This window comes from Cheilinus undulatus, linkage group 18, assembly GCF_018320785.1.
Source record: "Cheilinus undulatus linkage group 18, ASM1832078v1, whole genome shotgun sequence".
NCBI classification, from domain to species: Eukaryota; Metazoa; Chordata; class Actinopteri; order Labriformes; family Labridae; genus Cheilinus; species Cheilinus undulatus.
The window spans coordinates 3,485,111-3,512,284 of record NC_054882.1 but is presented as its reverse complement, the minus strand read 5'-3'; the positions used below and the strand labels follow the sequence as shown (position 1 = coordinate 3,512,284).

General features: G+C 39.9%; 1 protein-coding gene across 4 annotated transcripts in view; it reads right to left on the bottom strand.

Annotated features, from left to right (window-relative positions):
- Positions 1-152: 152 nt before the first annotated feature.
- The window catches only part of map4k5 (mitogen-activated protein kinase kinase kinase kinase 5), a 63,757-nt gene continuing 36,735 nt past the window's right edge, over positions 153-27,174 (bottom strand). The window contains exons 13-35 of one of the 4 annotated variants that reach the window (XM_041812500.1): positions 27,009-27,125; positions 25,158-25,236; positions 22,419-22,484; positions 20,844-20,902; positions 20,617-20,684; positions 15,323-15,367; positions 15,189-15,231; positions 14,888-15,098; positions 12,619-12,704; positions 12,216-12,257; positions 11,887-11,971; positions 11,724-11,803; positions 11,479-11,539; positions 10,931-10,933; positions 9,195-9,309; positions 8,896-8,954; positions 8,481-8,584; positions 7,333-7,510; positions 6,901-6,969; positions 6,713-6,805; positions 6,430-6,500; positions 3,539-3,594; positions 153-1,077 (exon numbers count right to left, since the gene is read on the bottom strand). In XM_041812500.1, the coding sequence (XP_041668434.1) occupies positions 990-1,077; positions 3,539-3,594; positions 6,430-6,500; positions 6,713-6,805; positions 6,901-6,969; positions 7,333-7,510; positions 8,481-8,584; positions 8,896-8,954; positions 9,195-9,309; positions 10,931-10,933; positions 11,479-11,539; positions 11,724-11,803; positions 11,887-11,971; positions 12,216-12,257; positions 12,619-12,704; positions 14,888-15,098; positions 15,189-15,231; positions 15,323-15,367; positions 20,617-20,684; positions 20,844-20,902; positions 22,419-22,484; positions 25,158-25,236; positions 27,009-27,125 (1,878 nt within the window). In that variant the 3' untranslated portion in view covers positions 153-989. The remainder of the gene's footprint in view (positions 1,078-3,538; positions 3,595-6,429; positions 6,501-6,712; positions 6,806-6,900; positions 6,970-7,332; positions 7,511-8,480; positions 8,585-8,895; positions 8,955-9,194; positions 9,310-10,930; positions 10,934-11,478; positions 11,540-11,723; positions 11,804-11,886; positions 11,972-12,215; positions 12,258-12,618; positions 12,705-14,887; positions 15,099-15,188; positions 15,232-15,322; positions 15,368-20,616; positions 20,685-20,843; positions 20,903-22,418; positions 22,485-25,157; positions 25,237-27,008; positions 27,126-27,174) is intronic. The other 3 variants (XM_041812501.1, XM_041812502.1, XM_041812503.1) reach the window with 3 other exon arrangements.

The window sequence follows — 27,174 nt, the reverse complement described above, 5'->3', positions numbered from 1 at the left end:
GAGACTAATTAGTGCCACTCGGTGAAGTCAGAGGAATATCAGACTAAACAGGGAAATGATGGAAACTAATTCTCCCTTCAGAGACTCATCATTAAGGAGGAGTGACACAAAAACCACAGTAAAACAATCAAAACCATCCAGGGTTTCATGTTAACAGATTTGTTTTTTATTACAAAACAGCATACATTAAAACATTTTGCAAAGGGAATGCAAAGATGTTAACAAAAACCTAGCATTTGTCCCTCATTTTGTCGTTTTAATTTTTAAATAAAAAATGTACAAAAGTGCTTACATGGTGCAAATAATGAGAAGTAAAAGAGTCTATAAAAGAGAAAGGTAAAGAAAAGAGAAATGTACATTATATCCAGACTTCTATGAACGCAGCGGAGTGAGCCAGCAAGCGGGAAAAATGTAACTTTATTACAAAAGCATTAAAATAAACCCAAAGCTGCTCGGGATTTACACTAGGTAGTTAATCCTCTGCCTATTAACACGGTCTGTAAATCAAACATACCCTAACATGAGGTTAATAAATATTGCTTAAATAACCCACAATGCTGCTGGGTTTCTGTTTAAATTGATCTATTAGTTTGACTAAAAATCTCCTCTCCAGCGGCAGTGATTATGAGCGTTACAGACACGATAAATCTCCCATCGTTTGCTAATACAATCACACATTCTGGTGATTTTTAATGGCACTTTGACAATAATACCGCTAAATAAGTTGTTTGTAACTCAGTCCACAGTACAGAGAAGTGAGAGATGCTCAGGAAAGTTCAGTGGAGCTGTTTTCACCTGCTCACATCAGTGACAGTGTCGCTGCTCGGACTGAAGATGCTCCTCTTCTCAGTGAGCTGTGGATCCCAGGATCAGTAACAAAAACACGTTTGAATCCAGACGTTTCCCTGGACAGTGAATCCTGAAGTCAGAGTCTGGGGTTTTCTCCCATACACTGAGGCGTGTTTCCCACGGTTTCCTCAGAGAGCGGCTCAGTAACTGTTCTCGTGACCAGCTAAGATGTAGAGGTTACTCAGGGCTGTGGGGTTGTCTGTGGGTCGGCTCTCCAAAACCACCACCCTGAAGGAACGAGAGACATGACGAGTTAGAACAAGGCATGGAAATACGGGCAGAAGAGGTTGTAGTAGATGGTGGAAACAACAAAATCTGTGACCAACACTTAAAGAAAAAAAACGTGAACCCCTTCTTAAATCAGAATCACCTTTTTTTTTTGGTAATGTTAATGTGAATGGGCACATCGACTGAACAACATGGAAAGGAATGTCAGACTTCATAGCCAGGTCACGTTGTACTCAAATGTCAGGATGCCAGGGAATAAAGTAGAAGAAACTAAAATAACTGAGGAAAAATCATTACATAGCTGCAAAAAGAGACAAAAAAGGGGGAAATTGGCAAAATATAACCACCTTTCACCTTTTTTCTGTCAGTCTCTGCTGATTTAAACCCAGAGTTGAGAAAATGGGAATAAAGTGGCAAAAATGGGCAAAGAAACACAAAAAAGTAAAAAAAAAAAAAAAAAAAAAAAAAAAAAGTGTGAAAATGGTCAAAAGCTGTGAAATAGTGGCCTAAAATTTGCTAAAATTGGTTAAGAAAAGGAAAAAGACAAATAAATTGGTCAAAAATGGTGAAAAGCGGTTAAATAGTGGCAAAAAGAGTTAAAGCTGTCAAAAATGGGCAAAAGTGTCTAAAATCGGTAAAGGGAAAAAAGAAGGTCAAAAAGTGGTGAAAAGAAAATTAGTAGTGGCAAAATGAGTTAAAGGTGTCAAAAATAAGCAAAGAATGGCAAAAAGAGTAAAAAAAATGGGTATAAAAATGGTCAAAAGTGATCAAATAAGGGGCAAAATCAGTTTAAGGTATCGAAAATGGGCAAAAGTGGCCTTGAATTGGCAAAAATGGGTTACAATAAGGAAAAGAGAAAACAATGGGTCAAAGAATAGTGAAAAGCAGCTAAATAGTGGCAAAATGAGTTAAAGTTGTCAAAAATGGGCAAAAAGGGATAAAAATGGGTAAAGAAAGGCAACAAAGGGTAAAAAATGGGTTTAAAAGTGGTCAAAAAGTGGCTAAGCTATCAGAAATTGGCAAAAAACTGGCCTAAAATTGGCAAAAATTCGTTAAGGAAAGCAACAAAGAGAAATAAACGGGTAAAAAAAAAAGGTGAAAAATGTTTATAAATGGCAAAATGAGTTAGAGGGGTCAAAATGGGCAAAAAAGTGGCAAAAATGGGTAAAGAAAGGCAACAAAGTGTAAAAAATGGGTATAAAATGGTCAAATAGTGGCAAGATGAGTTAAAGGTGGCAAAAATGGGTAAAGAAAGTAAAAAAATGGTAGAAAACATTTGAGAACATGGTCAGAAAAAGCAAAGATGGGTTTAAGGTGTTAAAGATTTACATTAAGGTGCAGAAATGGGCAAAAAGTGGCAAAAAAGAGTAAATAATAGGGTGAAATGGTTGAAAGTGGTCAAACAGTAACAAAAATGGGTTAAAGGTGTCTAAAATGGTCAAACAGATGTGCAGGAAATGACTTCTCTCACCAACAGTATTCATCTTATTTTCAGTAAGGTAACTGCGATATTCCGCTAATTTAACATCATTTTAAAAGGCGTTTCCTGAGCTTAAAGATCAGCAGCGTGCTAACAGCGAACATAAACGGCTCATTAAGCGTCCCGATCGGCTGTCACAGTCACATCAGGACGGCGGCAGGTGGATCTTCAGATGGCGGTGACAGCTGAGCAGGACGACTCGGTCCAAACTGTCCCTTCCATCAGATGAAATTACAGAGGCTGAGAGGGACACTCACACCAGGCTGGCAGTGCCCGCACGGCGCCGGTGAATAAAACATGGAGGAGGGGGTTCTGGGCAGAGAGAGGCCTCGCTCTGGTTCCACTGGGCATAGTGGGACTGCTGGGAGTGTGTGTAAGCGTGTGTGAGAATGTGAGAAAGTGTTACATCACATCCTAAAAAAACCTGCAGTCTTTTCACTTCAAATCCAATGTTGTCACACATCTTTCTCATTCTTATGCTCCTTCAGATGAAGGCTTACTCCTGACAGTTTAAAAACGCCTCAGCAAGTAATGACATCATGCAGACTCTTTATCCCAGCATGCATCAGTCCACAGCTGAACAACTGTCCAAAATCACCCGACTTTTCGCAGAGAAACAGATGCAACTAAATAGATCAAACTAAAGAGACAGGATGGACGAAATTCAAGGTGACTTGGGGTCTGCTCAGCTTCAGGAGCAGACGCCGAAAACAGAGTGAGGAGAGACAAACATGACGGGCTGCAGGGACAGAGAGAGGAGAGCAGAGAGCGAGGGATCGATCGAGCAGCAGGAGAGGAGCTGTGGGCCCAGAGAGACCGACACAGCGGGTGAGAAGGTCGTTTCCAGGTAAAAGAAAAACATAGAGACCTGAGGGAGGACTGGCCTGTTGTTTATATAGGTCACATGGATGATGGAAAAGAGGTAAACAGCTCAGAAGGCGGAGATAGGGACCCTTTTGATTTTACAATTTCTGTACCAACCTGTCAGATCCCAGGAGGCGGAAAACTCGGCTTGGATCACAAATCTCCTGAGTCACCTAAGGAAAAAACAAAAATCACATCAGACTAAGATGTTTTTTCTTTGCACTCACTCTCACTAGGTGATCTGTGCCATGCCCAAACATGTTTGACCCCCAGAGTCCACTCTGAGTAGTGTGAGTGTTTGCACCAGACTCAAGCACGGTACACTTCTTTAGCCCTGGCACGGTTGGAAGAGATGGACTTTGGCGTGGTGTGGCTGCTCATGCAGGAGCATAAAGTTCAGGAGTACAGCGTGGATGTGACGTATAATCAGTTTAATTGTAGCTGAGTCCATTTAAAGGCGTGGCTGTCAGTTTAAAACGCTTCTGTGTTTTGAGTTTTAGTGGCACGGTAACTGTTTATCTTCGTTCCTGTGTTTTCTACCTGACTGCAGATAACTGAGTGCAGTGTCTAAGGACTCCGTGTACAATCCCTCTGCGTGTTCCCTGACACCTCCTGGTGAAAAAGACGAGGGCCCCTTCACTGCGCTCTCTCACGTGTTGACATGTCATGAAAACTTGTTGACAGATGTGGGATAGTCGTCGTGTGACACCTGCTAGGTGTAAGTCCTTGGCCCCGGGGAGATCTGATCTGTTTAAGTCTGCAGGAGAACAAGGTCTCGGGTGTTCAGAGAAGCACCCACCGGAGCGGGCGCGGATCAACGGGCCGGCCGCCCCTGAATGCCTCCGCTTTGAGGGGAATCATAACGAGACAAAAGCTGAATTATTTAGTGTTGCTCCCTGTCGCGTGACGGCTTTCGTTTATGATTGAGCATCAATTTTGCATGACCGCTGACATTTCAAAAATCCTTGCTATGGGAGATTGGTCAAGCTGGGCCGGGCGCAGACTCGATAAACAGACCTTCTGTTTCATCTGAAGCTGCGGGGCCGCGTCTGACATGGCGAGCTTTGAAAAGGGCGGCCCCTATCAGCATATCACTTTTCATAACGCAGAATGCTTCACCTCCCCGCGATCTCTTGAACTTTTATTCTTCTGCTGAGCGCGACTCGTGATCAGGTTAACATGGAATCCCTCTGTGAAAGGAGGACAAATTCATTACCTCGGCCCAACACAAAGACACTTTGTCCGGCTCCACCTGAGGTCTAATCTGCAGGGATCACCTACAACCGGTCGCCACACATACGAACACAAAACACTGAGGGTCTTTGTTGACAAGAGCTGGAGGTGTTTGTTCACGTGTTATCTAACTAGACAAGCCGTCAAACCTGTGGAGGTTTAAGAGCCTCTTGTCAAAGGGAAAAAGACATTTATTCTGATTCGCTGTAGATATTGATTTTAAATGACAAATGTTTAATTTATAGAACCCTTATAACTCTTGTTTGCAGGGTTCACTGCGACTTTTTAAGCACTTTTAAGGTATCATTCAAAGCTTATCCACCGCCTTGTAGCTATGGTTGATGTCTGTTTATATAAATACAAATATACCATAAGTTTTCAAAGATTTGCATTGGGAGATTTACAAATTTCTGCTGCCGTTTGCAGCCATTACATGGGCTGTAACTATCGGCCTGTGTTGGCTGGATCGACAGACCTACATCAGCTCAAGTCCTTTCCTTTCTTCATCCTCATTTCTTGAACTTTAAAGTCTGTTTAAGGACTCAAGTTTTAGCTCTGAAGTACTTTACTAGCGCTGTATCAATATTGTTACTAGCTTAATTGAATTGGTAAAGATCGGCATATTTGACACTGGTACAAATACGTCAGTGAGGATCTCTATTGTTTAATTTCCTTATCATAAATCATAAAAAACTAACAATTTGCTTTGTGCTAGCTGTGCATGGATAGATGACAAATTAATGGAAAACAACTAGGTCAATAAAAACATTTGCCCTTTTAAATAACATAATTATGAATAAAATCTTCATGGAAATGTGGAGGTGATGACAGATACTTCAAGTTTACTCAGTAAATGTCCAATATTCTGCAAAAGAGAAACTGTGATTTTTCCTCACATTATTTCTTCTACTATTCTTTTTTTTGTGTGGAAGACCCTGCTAATTATTTTATTCCTCAGTCTAATAATCAAACTCTTCTGCCAGACTGCTATTCTACACAGTTAACTAAGAAAAAAATAGAGATGATGTATATGTAAATCACACAATACGCTGGTGGTTTTCCCGCTATATTTCATGGCAGCAAGACAGAGCTTGCAAACGTCATTTCCTTTCTCTAACTCACTGTTTGTGCTCCCCTTTTAACTTTGAAGCCTAAATGCTTCCAAACATCTGCTTTGAATTGTGCAGGTGTTGGTATTTTGTAAGCTATGTGGAGGTGTGGAAGTCGTATTTTACTAACAACTCGGCTAAAATATGAGTTTCTACTTTTTACAAAAAAAATCGATATTAAGAGTTGAAGTATCGATATTGTATCGGATGTCAAAGTATTGCGATATATTGCCGTATCGATATTTTTTTCACAGCTCTAAGCAGAAGTGGACAGAGCTGAGCAGCACATCTCCAAATGACTAGGAAATGTCTAGTGGAACCGCACTGTAACAAAGGATGGTAAGTTACCATGGGAGGAGTTAGGGCGACAGAATGAACAGCCAGAGAACGAGAATAATCGTGGTCTATCACAATAATGTAGGACATTAACATAAATAAACTGCAGCTTCCAGCAGTTCCTGTTTCCTTATGTAGAAGTCTTTGATGCAAAATCCCGGGTTTCTTATATGAATGATAAAAATGTCTTGTATTATCATGGCACAAACAATAGAAGCTCTATTTTGCCTGAATGTTCATTTTACAGAAATTCAAACCAGGATGTAATAAAACAACTAGAAAATGAAGCTCAAGTTTAACTTTCAGCGGTGAAATGTTGTGAATTTTTACCTCATTAGACTTGAAGCTCTTTCCCTGCATGCCATGTTTCCAGAAGGCCAAGACGCTGTCCTGAAGGCACACTGTCAGAGGAGAAAAGTAGCGGTTTATAATTGAACACTGGTAAAACTCTGTTTACTTTAGCCCTTATTTCAACAAAAAATTAAACTTGGCTCAATGTAAATTGATTTTTCTGCTTTTCTGTCCGCTTGTCATGTTGGATTGTCTGTAAATTTTTCCTCTCCAGAGGAAAAGTCTGTTTAAAGTTCAAACTTACATAAATAAAAAATCTTACCAACAGATTCAATCCCAAAGTCAAAGCTGAGCTCAGATGCGAGCTTCTTGTTGGACTTCAGTCGGCCCTGAAGATTGACAATCTTCAAATTTTCTGAGGAGAGAGTTTTAGAAAAGGCTATGAATTAACAAATACACTTCAATACACTTCAATCTGAATGCCCGTAATCAAAGAGAATTCAAACTTACGGTCCAAACACACCAACACTGTGTCTCTCTCCAGCTGGGTGACGTGGATCGCATCAACCTGCTGATTACCTGAAGGACAGTAAAGTAGTCACAATCCTGTCTCTACTGTAGATCATGTACTTTCTTCATTACAATGACAAGATAAGCAAAGAGGAATCTGTGAGTCCTGTTGGCTTCAAACTGATGAAACTGAGGTATACAAAGTCATCAGATGTTGATCTTTAAACTACACAAAAACATTCAGTATCTAGTGTTATTTCACATGATATAACCCACAGACCCTAACAGTTTCACACTGAATCTTGCAGAGAAAGCTGTTAGGAGACATTCTGATGTCAAGACGAGCCCCTTTGTCCACCCCGTCTCTATAAGCATGTCTCACTTACACATGTGAAGCAGTATTATTAAAGTCTGAGTGAATGTTTGACTCACTTGTTCCCATCTCCGTGAACCAGGAGGAGCAGGAGTTGAGGTTGATGGTCTCAAAGCGGACCACCTGACTCGGCTCTGAGCCCTGACTGATGGCCACACACACCAGAGGGTACTCCTGCTCCGGGACCACCAGCATCTCGAACACCTTCAGCGGGCTGGGGAGGGGGAAGTCAAAGTGCTGCAACCGGGGAGAGAGGAAACAAGTGGGTCAGTGTCTCAGGGGTTAAAAAAAGTTTATAGACACTTGTTTTGTAATATAAAGCTGCAAAGAAGTCCAAAATGTTAGTTCTTGGGGTGCACACACCAGAAGTCCATGCCTGACTTCTTGAGTCCAGTTGAGTGCTCCAGGATTGGGTAATAATTGTGTAATTGCAATTCTCCTGGACAATGCTGTTATTTGGTTAAAAATAGGGCTGAGCAATTTGGGAAAATAACCTAATTACGATTTTTTCCCCCCAATATTGTGATTGCAATCTGATATGCAATTATGTCTGAAGTTCCAACATGATATTAGATAAAACAAGGGCTGATGAATTTTGAAAAAATATCTAATTGTGATGATTTTGACTCCTATTGCGAATTGGATATGAATTGTTGTATTGAAGAGAGGGATTTTTTTATGTCATTTATAAGAAAAAAGTATAAAATTGAAGAAAGTAGGATTTTTTTTGTAAAAAATGGTACTTGAATAAACGCACGAGATGTCACGCAGAACATTTCTGCTGCAAAAACAAAATTCAACAAAAGTCAATTTTTGATTAATTGCCCAGTCCTAGTTAAAACTCTGGTTAAAACTTACTTAAACAGAAGTGAAATTACTGATGTAAAAATTTACTCAAAAAGTACAAGCACTTAAAAAAAGCAGATCTAATTCTGCATGAATTTGGGAACCTGTGAGTAAGCCATGAATATTAAACTCAACCTAACTTGTTTAACTAAACAGGATCAACTTTTAATTTCAAGAGTTAGACTTGAGGATTTCTAACCTTGCAAAGCAAACAGATTGGCAAGATTCTATGTTTGTTATCATGCAGATCCATGCAGTGAATGTACGAAACAATCTATATGGCATGTCAGATTAGTAACTTCTGCTTTCTAGGAAAATCTTGAGGAGGAACAGAAAAAGAGAAAATGAAAAGTGAACTGACCTTGATGAGCATGAACCTCTGCATGGGTTCATACCACTGTAACAGGACGATCCCAGACTGCAGCGCCCCACATAGATACTTGTGTCCCGTGTACGGGTTTCTCACTGTGAAAGAGAGATTATTCATGGCCGACATTCCAGTTTAACCATCGTTAAAAATCAGAAAAATTACTGCACTGAAGAATCTGATAATTAAAGGTTTATAAAAATTTTTTTTATGTAAATGCACTGCATGACATACACAACAACAATATGCAGATTTTAAAAAGGTTGTAAAGGGAGTCAGCTTTTTAGAATGGTGATAGCAGAAAACAAGTACTAGAAGGATGATCCTTGTGTATTGACACAGTTAATGAAAAGAATGAAAGGGAGAGTAAATACAGAGACAGAGGAGCTGGGAGGGAAAGGCCACTCACCAATGCAGCACTTGTGACAGCCCTTTGTGTCAGGGATCTTAGTCGTCAGGGCGAACCTCCTGAGGAGAGAAAACAGTCAAGCTGTTGTGACAACATCCTAAAAAAAAGCTTATGACGTCCAGAATCAAGGAAGTCAGCCAGTGGTTCTCCTTTAGTCATGAGCGTAGACAGCGATGAACAAAAACTCCACACAGCAGGAGTGTAGGAAGGCAGAGATCTGAAGTAATCAAAGGGTGAGTGTGGGGGAAAGAGTTCATAAAATGTGTTAAGAATAAGAAATATTCAGAGCAAAGCCTCACCTGGGTAAAATTTTGTCTGGGAAGCGGTGAGTCTGGAACTGAGCAGCTAGGCCGGGCTTCTTTAGCTGCTCAAATAGGCCGATGAGGTTATGGGAGTACAGCTGGAAGGTTTTTCCTACAGCAGAGAGCATCATCAGTAAAAACAGAGAGGTTAGCCAGAAAGTAAAGAGATTCTGGTGTTTTCAATCCTTGGCCCTGTTTGTTATTTTGACGGTTTTGGTTCAAAAAAGACCAAACGATACAAGTTGTGGAACTGCTCCAATGAATGCTTCAGCTGGCAGCCTAAAGGAGAGCTGCAGTTGCTGCAGTCATTCAGAGCAAGTAAGTCTTTTTAAAGTGCTGTAACATCTGTTAAAAAAGTCAGACTGGCATAAAAGTAAAGAGTTTAATTTCTATATATTAGAAATGCACAGACTGTAAAATCCAGGGCTGATAAGATGTATAAACTATGTTCTTTTAGTGTAACATTCCCACAATGCTAACACTAACTACCATCTTTGACAATAAGAATGATCAAAGTTTGTCTCACAGATTACATCTTCTAGTAATGTCTGTGTAGGTTCTCATTCACCAAAGTCATGGTTATCCAATTCTTGGTGCAAAGGGGAGCAACTGGACTTTATTGAGTCCCTTGAAGACATTTCACCTCTCCTCCAAAAGGTCTCCTCAAAGTGTCTGGGCCCAGGGCTAGGAATATAGCCTCTGTTGGCTATTTATATTTCCAAATCAGTTGCTAGATGTACTAAATATCAGCATTAAATTGATACAACTCAGCCAAATACAGAGAACATTCTTTTCCCCCAGGCTGTCACTCTGATGACTAGCCAATAGTAGCAGAGTGGCAAAAAAACCCCACAAACTTTCATTTAACAAGTCCTGCTTAATGTAAAATATCATGTGCCGTCTATTACTGCTTCTCTGTAATTCTAATACTGTAAGAAAGCTCACTGCGGCAAAATGCCTCAACTCAAATGCACCTTTGCATTAATAAAATGTGTTAACCATAAGTCAAATCCTGCAAGAAAGCTCGCTGTGGTAAAAGGCCTCACCTCATACGCACATTTCCAAGACTCAATATAAACTATCTTAAATTACCTTATCTACCTCAAGTAAATCTGCCCTTATCCTTTCATATTTCTTAACTTATGATATCTAGTAAGCAGTCTTGCATCTGTTGCACATCTTGCAACCATCCCATCATCCACGTGGACTTGTGTTTAGTTTATTTGCTGTATTTAATGTTTAATTCCTATCCATTGAAAGCAAAGCTAACCTGAGTCAAATTCCTTGTTGTGTAAGCTGATTCAAATTCTGATTCTGAGATAGATATCTGCTTTATTATTTGCATTTAGTATTATTATATTTACATTATTTACCAATACTAATGTTCAACCAATACATCTGTTCAGTATAGTATAAATACATGAAAAATCAATGAATATTGATGTAAATTATGACCCCAGTATTAATCAAAATAAAACTGATAATGATTTCTGCCATAACCAAGCAGCCCTACAATATATTGGCAGAGTTCCACAACTTTTTGTACCTGTTAGTCTCTAAGACCCAAAAAATAAAATAATAGAACAAAGACAAAAACCCCTTTCCTTCTCACTGTAGATATTTTGAAATAATATCACAGCAAATTCTGGACCCCTTGAAGCAGATTTTGTAGAAAGGTTAGATGTGAACAGTGGTAAAAACAGAAATGTGATGATGATGTGAAGCATGATTACCTTCTGATGAAGCCAGTTAGTAGAATATCAAATCAAGCCAGGCGAGAGGAGGAGGAGGAGGAGGAGGGTGGACAGTGTCCAAGGGAAGAGGAGAAGAGAAAAGAGGTTAAGTATACCAAGGGGCAAACTGCTAAAGGTAAAACCGAAAGTAGACCTTGCAGTTTGTAATCCCATCCTCAGCTGTTTAACTGAGAGAAGGCTGCAGCGGCGTGGACAGCCACACAGAGGCGGTTTGTTTTAAATGATGGATGATTTTAATTTTCTGACAATAAAAAGCACATCTGCATAAATATTATGACATTACTTTATTTGTTTTTGCTGCTACTTCACATGGTACACTGCAAACATGACTATATATGCTCTGATTTGTTGTGTACTACCAGGACGCGGCTCTTTAAGGGGCTCTGTGACAATAAACAAAGAGAGATATTTCAGGGCTGCAGATATGGAGTGGCTGTCTCAGGGCAGCCAGATAACACAGGACAAAGAAGCAGCAGGTGATGACAGTAGCCGGTGAAGCAGGAGGCTGACATAAATCCATCACTTACCAGATAAAGACATCAGGTTGTTGTTGATAACGTACAGCCACGTACACTTCCTTGGGAAAAGCTAAAGAAGGAGAAAAATAACGAAGGCTCCATCAGTGTTTAGCTGGACCTAAAAATGGAAACCGAAGGCTTCCAATTTAGCTGTCGTGGTTAAGTTTTTTCCTCTGGTTCTGTGCTTATAGTGGCCACGGAGAGATGGCAGCACCCACAAATGATGAGTTTACACAGTAAATCTGAATTATTACCTGCTCCATTGTGGCTTCATGCAGCTCATTAAGATTCAGCGTGTAGATGCCATCCTCGGTCCCAAAGATGAGGTACTGATCTGTGAAAAGAACACATAAAAAGATGAAAACAGCATGAATAAAACCTGTGTTTGCTTATCGTGGTTGCTGCATGGAGCCGAACCTTTGGTGTCAGGATGAATCCATGACGTGGCACAGTTGATCTTCAGAGGACAGCCATCAAACACTTTGGAGAAACAGGCTCCCATCTGAAATGAAAAGCAGCAGCATGGCTCAGCGGAGGCAGGCGTCTGGATCAGTCAAACGCTAAAATGTCAGCCAGGGTTTAATGAGCTGGAGCCGAAGCTGAGCGGGAGAAACCGCAAGGCAGAAAGCTCCATGGACCCCAAATATCTCCAGAATGTGGAGCAGCGGCAGCAGCACAGAGGGGAGTTTAATAACAGAGCTTATAAAGGCAGAAAGAGTGAGGAACAATGCAGATGATTCACTCACCAGAACTTTAGGAGTGGGTGGCAGACCATTGATAGCTGGTTTCTAAGCAGAGGAGGAAATGAAAAATTAAAACACAATGTAGAAGCAAACATATCAGTTTTAAATTAGCCTCCAGATTTAAATCTAGCAGATTTAGCTCAAGCTATGACAATAAGCTGAAAAACATAATGATGGAATACTTTTGTTAGTCTGTCTAATTCAGCTTGATTGCATTTGCTCTTTCACTGTTGGTTTTTAGAACTGACAAGGAAAAACATCCCATTTGAGGTTTCCGATGCACTCAGTGAATAAATTAAATCTGTCACCTCAGAGATTACCTTTTAATTCTGTAACCCAATGAAATAAACATAAAAATCTGGGCTGTGATTGGTGGAAAAACATTGCAGTTTCTTTCCAAACTCACAGGGAATTCCTTCTTCTCCTTCCGGTGTTGTCGGTTGGGTGGAGGTTTGGGACTGCCGCCGTTCACGCTGCCATCAGAATCATTATCTGCCATGAGAGAAAAACGGGGAAAGGTGAGTGTTTATCAGGGTAACCCACAGAATCTATAACACAAGAACATACAGGTTAACACCAAACTCTCTTACCTTTGTACTGAGGTTTACAGAGAGCTTGTAAAATAAAATAAGTGCTTATTTAGTGAAGACAGTGGCTTTAAACGACAGAAATAATCAAAAGGATGATACTGCACATAAAGGTTAGAGCTATATGACAAAATAATGAAGGCAACACTCATTTTCTTTTATCTCACTGCCTATTGCAGAGCTGGAATGAACAAATGAGACTAGCATTCAGTTTGCACATTGAAGCATGCATGACAATTAGATAAGCACTCAATGAAAAAATGTGGATGTTCAGGGGAAAAAAATAGGGGGGAAAAAAAAGCGAAAGTGAGCTTCCATTTCACTTTAATATTTCCTTCATTTAGGCAGCCTGCACATTAATGCTTACAACAGACAGAATTACCAATCATCAATGCATTTTTTAAATTTGTGGGATAAACATCTGGAGTAGACTAACTGGATATAAACTAGTAGACAGTCTCCCCTCACTCTGCACCCCTTTCCACAAGCGGGGTCTTCACCCTCCATACATGCTGGTCAGAAAAACACACATACAAAGAGAGACACATCCACAAAGAACACTTGGGTGGGCTGCCCAGGTATATTCACAGCTGCCCAAGTACTGACTTTACAAGACATTCTGGCTGCAGACAGTTGCTCTCAGACACACATCTCTGCAGACCACCTCTGCCAGGATTGAAATACAAAAACCATCAAAATAAAATCTGATCACACTTCTAGTTAGGGTTAGGTTAAGGATCAGGGCTCATTTTTGCTTCCTTTACATTTCAGAATGGATCTGTGCATTTTAAATGTCACATATGTAAATTAGCTTTATAGCTAACTCTGACTTAACTGTTTTGTTTTGCATTGCCCCTGTCAAATAACAAATAAATAAATAAATAAATAAACAGAACCATCACTGCCCTCATACTCATGTGCATTCTTATGGTGGGGTGCAAGCTCTTGTTTTAATATAGAAATGTGGTCCAGTTCTGATTAAACTGCCACTACACTACAGCTAACAGCTACCACGTCAGCAGCCATTGGGTACACAGCAAACCCCTCCCTGAACAATCGCAAACTCATGCCGAAGCAGGCTGGGACAAGAATAAAAATATCTTTTCAGCTATGCAAAGCTTTCAGTGCTGTTTTTTACAATTCACTTCAGGCAGAAATGTGGTTCAGTTCTGATAAAACTTCCACTATACTATGGCTATATCTGAGCTATTTACTGGCACTAGCGGCAGCCATTGCTGTCAGCTCTCAGTACAACTAAACCCCACCCTCAGCTTTCGCCTTGTTCTCCTCAAATGACGCTGATTGGAGCGGTGTAGATTGGAGCTTTGCAAGATTTATTAGCCTTATGATACCATGAATGCTGGAAAATCCATTTTGCTTTGCAAGGTTACCATATCCTTAAGCTTTGAGAGAATTGGCGAAATATGGACAAAATTAACGCCAAGTACAAACAGAAAGCTCTGTCCATATCTATATGCATTTTAAATGTAGCTAACATGGCTAGAGCTTATTGCCTAACTACTTCTAAAATGGCAAAATACGTCGCATGAGCAAATTATGTCACTTTAGCCCTGACGGAGGTGGTGTCTCACAGTGGTGGTCTGGGGGGGGGGGCATCTAAGAGTGGCAGTCTGCAGTCAGACCCCTCTTGAACTTTCTCAGATGATGTCACAATGACGATCATGAGCATGTGCAAGAGAGAGAAGTCTGCATGTACACCTTTCCAGAAATATGTGCAGATTATGTTGTGGTGTCTAATGTTAAAACTTAAGTTTCTTCAGCTGTTTAAATATTTTTCTGCAGCTTCTTGCTGATATCTGATTTTTAACATACTGCTAATAAAAGAGCAGATACACACCAAAAATAAAACGTTACCGAATGATGATAAGATACTGCAAGAGAAGGGGTGCAGGAGTGTGTTTCTCTGTGTGCAAAAGTATGCATATGTGTCAGAGAATTAAGAGACTTAGAGGAAAGTGAGGTGCAGACTGAAGTCATGCTACTTACATAAAGATATTCTGTTCATACTGCATGGCCCATCTACACAGAACAATGGCAAATACAAGCTAGGCTGGGAAAGAAACTCACCAGGATCAGAGGCGTGAGACAAAAGGCCAGGGCTGCTGACGCTGGCGGAGAGGAAATCTGGAGACGAGTGCTCCACCTTGTTGCCCTGCTCAGGTGTGCTTTGTCTGCGAGCCACCTGACTCGGTCCGTTCTCCGAGTTTGGGAACCTCCGAACTGTCAGAGACCTCTCATCATTAAGGCCGAGTTCCTCTGAAGAGCTGTTTAACCGTGGCTGAAAGGGGGACAAAGGAAAGATTAATTCATTTAGCTAAAGAGAAATCCATTTATTAGAAAATCTACTTTATCGTTGAGGCTCTCTCACCTTTGGAGGCAGAGGAGGAGGCACGCCAGGCTTAAGAGTCGACCTGGAATAGAGTGGTTTTTGTTTTACAAAGATGTGAAATACAACAATAGGCCATTTGTTTCTATGATGAAATATTTATTGACATCACTCACAGCTCCACTTCTTCAAAGGCATCTTCGAGATGTGCGATGTGGCCCCTGCAGGGAAACACACACAGTCATCATCAGAGTGGAAAATTAAACTCCTCGGAGGTCAGGGGGGTTTTTAATGACGCTAATGTTGATGTGAAACCTCTCCTTAGAGATAAGGACAGTATGACTCTAAGGAGAAGAATGTTTACTAGAGACCAGAAAACATCATGGGATGGAAAAACAACAAGAAAACAAGAAAATACATCTGTGAGGATGCATGAATGATTGTTTCTCAATAGAGTCCAAACTCAAACATACTTCTAAAAAACATCTCTATGGTCTGCCATCAAAGTTTATCAAACCTGGATTTAATGTTATTGTGTCTAATGATATTTTCAATAGTTAAATTTGGGGCAAACAACTATTTGTAAAACTGCAATTCATTTCAAAATTCCAGAAGTTTATAGTGATGAATCAAAATTTAGATCACATTTAGATTGTAATAATGTTGTATTTGGGGCTCCAGTAGTGTAGAGATTTCAGGCACAGAGATAGTTGTCTTTGACTTGAGTAGCCTGGCTTTAAATCTGGCCTGTGACTCCTTTGCTGCATTACATCCACATTTATATTTCCCTACATTTCCAACTCCATCCACCAGCCTATCTCTGAAATACAGGCCTAAATAATCAAACCAAAACACAGGTTTTTATTGCCATATTGACAATGAGAAGCATTTTTCCAGGTGTGTAGCATTTTTCCAGGTGTGTAGATCTGTAAATAAAATAAAGTAAAAGACATTTACTTAATTATGTTGACTTAGATTGATAAATGAGTGCTGTACTGCCGCATCAGTGTAGTCTATTAATGAAGAACTATGCAGAGTGCATGTACAAAATGACTCAGAAACATCAAATTATTCTTTGTTAATGTGACAGCATTTACATTCTTCAGAAGTTCATCTTTAGTTGATTTATTGCTGTAAATAACCAAACTAAGGTTAGCAATAACACTAAGATATTTTCTAATTGAACTGTTTTTTATTATGCTTTTACTTTGTATTTGTACTGCCTTAGGCGAAGGGTACTTTACTTCCTGTTCGTATGAAAACCTGCTCTTATTTTGAAAGAAATAAGGAACCTCCCATAGGTAATGGCATTAGCCTAATTACAGAAAAAAAGAACATGCTATGGATTGGGAAGTAATTAAAAGCAGCAGTAAAAAGTTAAAAGTTTGATACTACAAGGTTCAGATGACTTCTATTTTGTCCACTGAGCTGTCTGTGTGTTTCTAAAGTGAAATGAGACATTAAGGAGCAGTGGTGGACTATTCACACTAAGATGAAGTAGCTAATCAGATTCACTCGCATTACTGTAATAAAGGGGCTTTTGGTGTATATTTTTAAAATCATAAATGTTACTTTAAAAAGTTTTGGCGAAGTATTACAGGTTTTAAAGCATCCCTTACTGAGTAAAAGATAAAGTCAGAATGAGGAGGTCAAATATTTCTGTCATTATATGAAGCTGGTTGGTAGTTTGGCTTCAAATACACAAATACACACGACAGTCAGTCCCACATGAGTGAAAAATTCCACATCATATCCACAAACAGCTGCTGAATTTCACTTTATTATAAATGTGTGGCTTTATCTAAACAGCCTGGTAACACATAGATATTCTCTTGTTGTTGTTGCAAATTAACCCCTTAACGCCTGTTATCTAATATTTAATACATACTTTTATGATACCTCTATCTAATCAATATGCTCAAAAAAATCACTCAAAAAATCTTTTGAATACCATCTGATAAATGATAAAAATGCCCTCAAGTGGATTATCAGTTACCAAAAACACCTAATGAACAAAATGAGATACTAAAAATATAATTTTTAAATTTTATGGAAATTTGGATTTTTAAAAAGTTCAGTAGAAAGTTAAATGAACATTTCAGTTCCAAAAAATTAGAATTTTCTGGCTATTATTTTTGTTTTCAGGCTTTAAGGGGGAAGGAAAGACCATATTTTACTGTAAACCCCCTCAACTATGAAAAGTAGCCACTCGGTTCTTTGCTTTTAATTTTACATTTTTAGACCAGTACTGCTACTTAAGAATTTTTAAACTAAATTAACTGTATTTTTACTCAAGTAAAGCAGCGTCGTACTTGTTTAATCCTCTCCTGTGAGAGTAGGAAGTCTCTATGCTGAGTAGTATCTGGCTGCTGCGTTGCTACGGTAACTTAACTACATCGTGATGAATACAGCAAAACAGCCAGCAACTGATAGGATTAAAGAAATATATCACATTTGTATCCATCCTTAATCTCATATTGATTAATGTGTAATGCTGACAGCCCAAAAAATACCAAAACCAGCAATATTCACTGTGCTGAAAAATTACCTAAACACCTTTTAATTCTGCTCATAGTGAGGATGTCAAATACTTTATATTCTACAGAGTTCAAATAAATAGTGTTTTTTTCTTTTCAAGATTCATTTGGGGCTTTTTATGGCATTACTGACAGAGGAGGACAGTGGATAGAAATGGGAAAAGGAGTGAGAGCTGGGGAGAAACATGCAGGAAAGAACCACAGGCTGGATTTGAACCCAGGAACGCGTACATGGGGCACGCCCTAAACCACTGGGCCCCCTGCGCCCCATTTTGTTCCATTTAAAATGACTCTTGTCCGTTTTTGCAAGAGACGGTTTTTATAACACTCCAAGAAATGACATGACAATTAAATTAAATAAACTGTATTAACAAGCTCCTTCATTGAAGTTTTTTAAGTGCTTACAAAACCTCTCATGACAAACATTTCTACAACAATAATGCATATAATGCTACAACCTCTCTCATGATGGGTAAGTCAGAGCAAACAAGTAGTATTTTATTTAGCTGCTTGTCTCAGACTCCGGTATGCACAGTTTGGATCTACAGCTATTATCACACCACACATGGTGAAAGGATGGCAGTCAGGGAGGTGGAGTTGAGGTTACAGTGGGCGCTAAAGCTAGCTGAATAAGGGTGGGGACTGAGTGGAGGACGCATGGATGGCGTAGGGTTCTAGAGCACACAGAGTTAGTGTTACCGTTGGAACAATTCGTCCTCAACGCTTTTGAGAAGACTCCTTGGAGGGAGACAAGACAAGATAGAAAAAGAGAGGGACAGGCAAAAAGAGACAGAGAGAAGTGGAAACCAGTAAAAAGTAAACAGACCAGTGAGAAGAAGCTTCTGGTGAAGGCAATATTTCAAACAGCAGATGGGGAGAGTGAGTTCATGCAGACATGTTAGCTCCAGTTAATACGCAGGCTAATGCAGGAGAGTGTGAAGTGTTTTAAAGGGTTATCTCTGCATATTAAACTATTTATTCTAATTTGACAAAAACAAGTCTTGTAATGGGAAGAAAAGAGCGGTGAAGACTGGCTCTTTTTGCCAGCTGAAATAGAAAAAAACACTGGATCTATGCATCCTGACAGACATTTCATATACTTAGATCATTTACACAAGCTTGTGCATCACAGCGCTGAGTCAAGTTCCTTGCTGCACGATTTGGTAATAACGTGCACTTGCAATTAGGGCTGGGCAATTAATCGCAAATTAGATTAAATTGCAATATGGCCTGCGGCAATTGTCAAGTTGCAGACAGTGCAATATTTCTTTAACCTGAAATATGTAAAAAATTCCAGTTTGACACCATTTTTTTGCAGCAGAGACACATTATACACACATGTAAGTTTTTTGTACAAAAAACCTACTTTTCTCTTCATGTGTATGTTTTTTTCTTATTCAAAACAAGAATAACAAAGAAATATTCACCCCCTTCTATATAACAATCGATACCAGGCTTAAATTGTGTAAGCCAAAATTACAAATAAACTGTTTTTAAATAGTTTATCCCAGTTTAATCCATCCGCTATTGTGCTGGTTGGGGAAAAAAATCACATTTGAATTATTTTTGCAAATCATCCTGCCTTACTTGCGATTATACTGGACGATTTTGTGATTTGAGATTATAATGCATTTGTGGTATCATTAGTGTACTTGCTTGGTTATGAAGATAACAATAATGGCAGTTCTGAAGCGTGCATTTCTCAACTCAAAACATATCAATATTAAGTCCTTAAAAAATACAAAACTTGAAGTTTTACAGTAGTGCTTTTAAATTAACTAAAAGCTTTCCTAAAAAATAAGAGATTTTCTTTTTTGAAACAAAAGGCACTTCTACAAAGTTAATTCATGGCACTAATTTATTTATTCATTGCATACATAATAAGATTTTGGTATTTCATTATGCACTATTTTTGTCACATGACAGCATGAAAACAAAGCCATATTTTGCATTGCGATCACTCTACATGTGGAAAGCATGATTTTTATACTTTCTTTCAGTTTTTTTGTCAATAGGCCAAGTAAAACATATATGAAAATTAATGTTACACATAGGGGACAGTGGACCATGCTGTACAGAACTGGCACTGGTATTTTTTTATAATTTCAACATATTGTAATATCTTTTTAAAAATGACAATATATTGTTTTAAATAAAAAAAAAAATCTATTTTTGTGGGTTGTTGTGTTTTTTTGCAGGCCCTATATCTAATACAGTAAATTAAACTTAAAAAATGTACAGTTTTCATTTTATACAGTATTTTTTTATACGCAACTGTGATGAGATCAACCGTGTAGCACTACTGGGCATTTAGTAAACTGTGGTCGTCAAAGTACAATGAAATGGCGTTTTTGTGTTCAGGCCCAGTTGGGCTTGGGAGTTGGGAGCAATGTCAGTGCAGGCCTGGGACTGGGAAGGGATCCAAGCTTGCTTTTGCACAGTACAGGCAACTAGGCCTAGTGTGACTGCATCTTGGCATACTTTCTCTGATTATAAACTACTGTAAGACCTCCTCTTTCCTATTCTACCTCTTTGTTATTAGTTTTTGCACCAAAAAGACCAAGACAAATTCCCCTTATGTGTAAAACTACCAGCAATACACCCAATTCTAATTCTGCTGTCATGGCATACAACTACATTTGAGCCCAGAATAAAACTCCTAACTATGTAAACAATAGGTCCCAGGTTTAAAATACCAGAACTGACCTCCACTTTCACGTTTCAGGTAGTCTTTTTGTCATCTTTTCTTAAAATCAAGATATTACTTAACTTTATATCAAAGAAATATAATTAACACTGCAATAACATTTCCCTTTCTAAATGAATCGTAAGAGATGCATTTAATAAATAAACCAGATTAATAGAGAGAAAAGGGGAGAGAGAGAGGCTTGTAAATAGGAGCAGTTCCCGTGACGACAGTTTCCATGGATTACCTGGATGTTATTCCTCCCTCGGCGAAGGGACTCCAGGGTGAAGGGAAGTCATTATCTTTACTCACATCCTGTGGAAAATCACACATACACAAGAGCAGAGACATTTTAAACCACTGCACTCATTAATTCTGAGTATTTATTTTCTTTATTTACATTAAATAAGTATAAACAGAAGTAAGGAGAAGTACTTTAACACTGGTTCTTATTAGTTTGAACATGATAATCACCATTTCAGAGTGAGCCTCAGTTTCCTTTCTGAGCGGAGGTTCAAACTGGAGCTTGTCGACTGTAAATAAAAAGAGATATTTACTTAGTTTTTCATTACTCTGAGCGCTCACTGGCACTAGAGGGCATCACAGCTCAACACTTGAAGCCACACAAAGCTTTGGGAGTTTGTTTGAGCATTAGTAGCAGCAGCCTTGAATCTCCTCTTGAGTTCATTCTTCAGATAAAAGTCACGCGTAAGAAAAAGCGCATCGACTTCTTCCTGTGCGATGTTCCTGTCAAACACCTTCATTGATTTATCGAGCGTCTCTGTGGATGTTTGGTCTGAAGTCTGCGGAGGAGCTGATCACCAAAGACAAACACAGATTACATGTGACACTAACCAGGTCTGTTCACTCCAGGACAAACTGTTAAGAGAGCAAGAAATACAAATAAATCAGGGAAGAGATTCCTTTTGTTTGGGTTTGAGGTCGTGTTCGTGTAAAGAGTCGGTCCTACTGAGGAGGCTGGTTCATTTTTCAGAATAAACACGATGTAACCAGATGTAATCATAAAGGCCAAAGAGTTTAATGTGAATTATTATCCTCATTTATATTTTAGATTTATTTGTGGGCTTTTTAGTCTTCATTTTGAGAGGGCAGGACAGTAGATAGTGTTAGAAATCTGGGAGAGTTTAACACAATAAAAAGGACCCGGGCAACCTGCTTGAAAGACTGGTTTCCTCGCATATTGCACAACCAAACTGCTAGGCCAGCCAAATATTTTCATTTATAAAGAGTTTTATTCAGGTTTCAGGGTTTTTTTTTTGCTTTAGGTATGGTGCAGGATTTCATACACAAGTATCAGCAAGGATGTGAGTAACTAACAGATGAAAATAAAGGGGAGGATAAGGACAACATCTGCAAAGGATCTAAGAACTAGGATTAAAATCTTAAATTCTTATTGGATCATTACTGTTATTGTCTACCTGTGGTTTTTAACACACATTGGACTGGCTGGTTTAACCCCAAGTGTGAGTGTCAATACCATTATTTAATACTCCTGAAGTCAGAGCCTTCTTGATCTTGAATTTTGAGAATTAAACATGTTAGATATTCATGATTCCAGATCTTGCTGCCTCCAATTGAACACCCACCATAACCACTGAGAGCAGACAGACCAGGGAGCATCACAAACTGGACTGTTTGTGCTTTTACAGCTCACAAACATGGCAACTAAAATAAACACAACTTGCCCTGAGCCAAGTGGAATATTGAAAAAGAAGAGCTTGCAGAATTCATTGTATACACAGAAAATCTGACATCAAATGTAGTACTTTACTTTGCTTCCTTGTTAGGAGCTGATTAGTCTTTTAACAGCTGTAACAGGAATAATTTTGTTGCAGTGTTAAATATTTCTCACTTATTTCTAGGAAACATTAGCAGCACAGTGCGGGGTTAACTTACCTTTCCAGGGACGTTTAGTTTGTACACAGCAGGTTCTGTTACGTTCTACGGTGTTATCCTAAATCTAAGGGTTCTTAGGGGTGAGTGGGGGTTTAATACAAACACACACTGTCTCACTACACTGTCACTGACCTGCGTCCCCCCTGTGTCCCTCAGAGAAGCTAGGACTTGGCCCTCGATGATCTGTCCCATTGTGTGCTTCAAGTGGGAGGGAAAGTCAGATTTTACTGTGAGTTATGAAGAAAAAACTTAACAGGGAGTAAATCTGCTGCACAAACGATCACAGAACGCACAAAACACGACAAATCAGCATGAAAACATAAACAAACACCCAACAGACACAAAGCTACCGCACCACTGAACTGTTACCACGATATAGTGATGGAATGAGAGACACAGATGCTTGGAACACAACAGCCACAACACGGCGGTTTAACTTTGATATCTACGACTACAGAAAGCCAGAGGCACCCAATACCAAGTCATTTATTTTTTAAGTGCTCTCTTTTGCACACTGCAAAACTCAAATCTATCCAAGTGAATCGGAAGACGCCTACTTTGAATCCCAGCTGGACAGGACCTTTCTGTGCATGCTCTCCCCACACTTACATGAGCCCTTTTAGGGTACTTGGGCTTTCTCCCACAGTTCAGGCATGCTCATTAGGTTTCTAATGATTCTTAATTCTAAACAGAAGTTACAGTGAGCATACATATTTATCTGTATGTCTTTGTGATTGGCTGGCAAGGAATCTAGGATGTAAGCTGCCTCGCACCCACTGACAACTGGGATGAGCTTCACCCACCCTGTGATACCCGCCTTTGACAAGCAGTATCAATGATAAACAGATCAGGGGTTCTCCACTGGTGGGTTGGGACCCAAAAGTGGATGATGTGAATGTGTATCAGGTTAAAAACGTGTGGAAGAAGTCCATTCATTGCATTTTACACATGCATTCTAGTTCTTTTTCTTTTTTTCTGTCATGTTTTGTATTCTCTGAAATCCAAACTGCACTGTTTTTATTAATCTGTTAAGTTGGGAAATGTCAGAAATTTGGGTCATAATTTCTCATTTAAAGAGGTGCTGGTGGGTCCAGACTAAGTTTAGACCAGCTGAGAACCACTGGTATCGATAATTAGTGGATGGATGGATGGAAGTGTGTTATTTTAAGACACTAAACAAGTACATTTTGCTTGCCCTTATTCCCCTAATTTTTTTTCTTTCAGTACCTCTATGTACGTTCCTTTTTTTCTAATAATGGTGAATTGTTCCTCCCAGGTGGTGAGTAAGCCTTTGCCTCAAGTAAAGGATTCAGTTATCTAGGGGTTTGTTCATGAGTGAGGGTAGAGTGGCACCAGTCTGAGCAGGTCAACTCAGACATCCCCCTCCCGAGAGGTCCCGAGGCGTTCCCAGACCAGACAGGATATATAACCCCTCCAGCACATTCTGGGTCTTCCTCGACATCTCCTCCCAGCTGGACCTGCCTGAAAGACCTCCACAGGGAGGCGCCCAGGAGGCATCCTGATCAAATGCCTGAACCACCTAGACCAGCTCCTTTAGATGTGAAGGAGCAGTGACTCTACTCTGAGTTCTCCCTAGGCTTCTGAACTCCTCACTCTATCTCTAAGGCTGAGCCCAGCCTCTGAAGAACACTCAATTCAGCCACCTGTATCCATAAGTACATCACCGAAGTACTGGTGATGCTGCGCCAATTCAGCTGTCAATCTCCATTCTACCCTCACTTGTGAACAAGGCCTGAGACACTTGAACTCTTTCACCCGAGGCAAAGACTCACTCCCCACCCAGAGGGAACAATCCACTGTTTTCACATGGCCTCAGACTTGAACCCCAGTAGCGCAAACTGACTTTAGGCTAACAGTAAAGATGGAGCTGAGCCAGAGAGCAGACCTTTTACTTACTAGCAAAGTGTGGCTGGGCTAAGCCTCAATGATAGGATGGCTCTACTGTCGCTGCTCTTTTGCATCTAAAGGAGCCAGTTGAGGTGGTTTAGGGATCTGATGCCTCCCTACTGAAGTATCCCAAGCATGATCAACTTAAAGCAGACCAAGAACTTGCTGGATGGAATATATATGACCTTGCTACGCCTCGAAATCCCCAGGGAAGAGATGGAAAAAGTTGCTGATTAGAGGGATGTCTAGATTAACACACTTATCATGTTGCCACCGCAACCTGACCCCTGATAAGTGGAATAAAATGGATGGATGTAAGGATAATGGAAAGATTTGTGAAGTGACTCTGGGTAAAAGAAGGGAAATTATTTAGTTTTGACTTAATATTAGATAAATCCCTGGTCTAGATTTGAGTTTTTGCAGTGCAGCTTCAAGCTAAATATAGCTGTTGTTCTGTAGTTTCACTAAAGCCTTGGAAATTTTTGACACATCGATCACTGAAATAACAGAGATTACATTTTTCTAAAGCCTGTGGGATCAAATATTTAGACAACTTCATCTAAAACAACGTCTGACAACACAACAATTTCCTTAAAGGGTCTGCAAAATAAATCACAACACACAGCTCAGCACCAAAAACTACTGAATAAAAAAAACTCCCTTAAAATCTCCTCTCATATTTTCACATGAGGATTATAAAACATGAGCAGCTAACTTGTCAGAAATTCACACCACATCTACTCTACATCCACTTTCTCTGCTGTGGATCCCCTCGGCTATTTTTACACTCTACCACATGTCGTGGCCTGGAGTAGTGCCAGCCAGTGCAGCAGGATTATCGGGATGACCCTCAGACCGTCAAGCTAAACAGCCCGGCTGGCTGACATGCTGACCAATGACAGGACAGAGTCACAGCAGGGGGGGTGGGCCTCTGTATGGGTGTGGGACTTTTTGTTCACTTACAGTCGATCTCTGAGCGCGTCCTCTCAGCCCGGGCATGTTTGTTGGTGGAGCGGATGGTATGTCGGACCGCAGAGAGGGGCTGAAACAAAAAGTAAGAGATTTAAAACAGGAAGCAACACTTTAAAAGACATAGATTTAGTGTTATTAAGATATTTAACACAGAAGTTGCACAGCCTTGGTTTGCAAGGCAGAACTGTGTGGTAATTTCTGTGCTGCGTCTTTGCAGTCATCACATTATCATGCATCCCAGAGGCTGTTTGTTTGCTACAAGCTCCATTGCTTGCAGTCAATAGCCTTCAGGGTTTTGTTTCATTCATCGTGGCCAAGACAGAGCTGCTGCTGTCAGGGGGAGAAAAGCACAATGGTCTTTTAAAAAGGCTCTGGTACCACCTCTTTGGCTGCCACATAGATGTGATGTTGATTCCAGTGTGAAAAATAACATCGACGGAGAAAATCAAGAGGAACAGGGAAGGGAAGTTTTAGGGGGCTTAGTGCCGCTCTGCTTAATCTTTCATTTCCATATAGCTGGAAACACATGCTGAGCTCATATTTACAGTGGAATCCCTGTATAAAACACATTTCTAATATCTATTTTGGCACCAGCATGGTTACGATACCAGTGTAAAATGCTGAGAAATAAGCAGACTTGCCAGTGCAGTCACAATCAACATACTAGACCTATTAAAAATTCATCCCAGTTTAATATGTATTGTAAGCTGCTGTTTTCTGCTGGGATAAAAATGTCACAGCTCAGAGTGGAGGCGCCACTTTGAACCATTTTTAAAAATCTTTTATTGGGTCGTACTTGTGCATTTCAAGAAAACTGTGGCATAACATTGGGTAAATAAACAGTGAGGAGTGCTGGTTTCATTGAAAAGACTCCTCATATAAAAACAAGTGATCAGAGGAGGACAGTGAGATGTGTTGGGCAGTTTTAAAACTGTCACCATAAGCAAAGAGCTCAAGTATCATTCCTGTAGCTGAGAGGACTGCAAACTCCTGAAAGGCGGTTTAAACTTTTTCCCTTCTGGGAAAACCTCAAATGGCTGCATCTTATATTCTTAAGTGCCCTGTATTCTGGACTTTATAGCACATTCAGGCCTTGTTTACACGAGGTTTTGCTTTGTTTTCTGTTTTTGTTTCCAAAAAGTTCAACATTCAGACGGCAACGTTTTCAAAATGATCTCCGTTCACATGAGACTGCGGGAAACACCAAAAACGATGTAGTATACATGCCAGCCCAGTAGATGGCAGTGTGATTTTGCAATGAACCAAAATAAGCGCATGCGCACAGACACTTCCTTCCTCTGAACATAAGTAGGAGTGCAACGCTATCCCCCTACAGCGCAAACATCAAAGATGGCGAGCAGACCTTTTATCCGCTGAGAAAAGTGATGGTGAAGTAAATCAACACTTTGTTGGAGAGGAAACAGTTAAATTCTAAAGAGTGAGGAGCACTTACAGTACACTAGTGTTGGCCATCTTTGTTTTGGGCTTCCCATCTGCACATGCGTTATAAGCCTACTTGCGCATGGATGTTTACTGCAGCCGCAGTGTGCATGTCTGTTTTCAGAAAGTGCTGGTTTCCCTGTTTACATGGAGATGGAGATGGGGGTGTTTTGAAAAACTTCCACTCTGGAGCCCATTTCCAAAAAGTTCTGTTTTCAGGCACCAAAAAGCCGTTGCCGTCTAAACTGACAGCCAAAACGCTACAAAACTTAGACTGAATAAACTTCAATTTCCTAAAGACAATTATTACAAGAAATATCTGGTTCTCAAAGGATGACATGCTTTAAAATCCTCACAGCTGTTTTGCTTTATTTCAGAGTTTGAGCTGTAATCAGACGTTACCTCGAGGTCGTCGTCATCCACCTCACTGTAATGCTGATGGTTATCGGGGTTGTTCATCTTATCTAGCAGGTCAACAGCGAGCCTTCTTGTCAAACCCGTCTGAGCCACGTAGACATGCTGCAAAAAACAGGAAAGATCATCAGTTAATACAAACAGGCTCACAGTT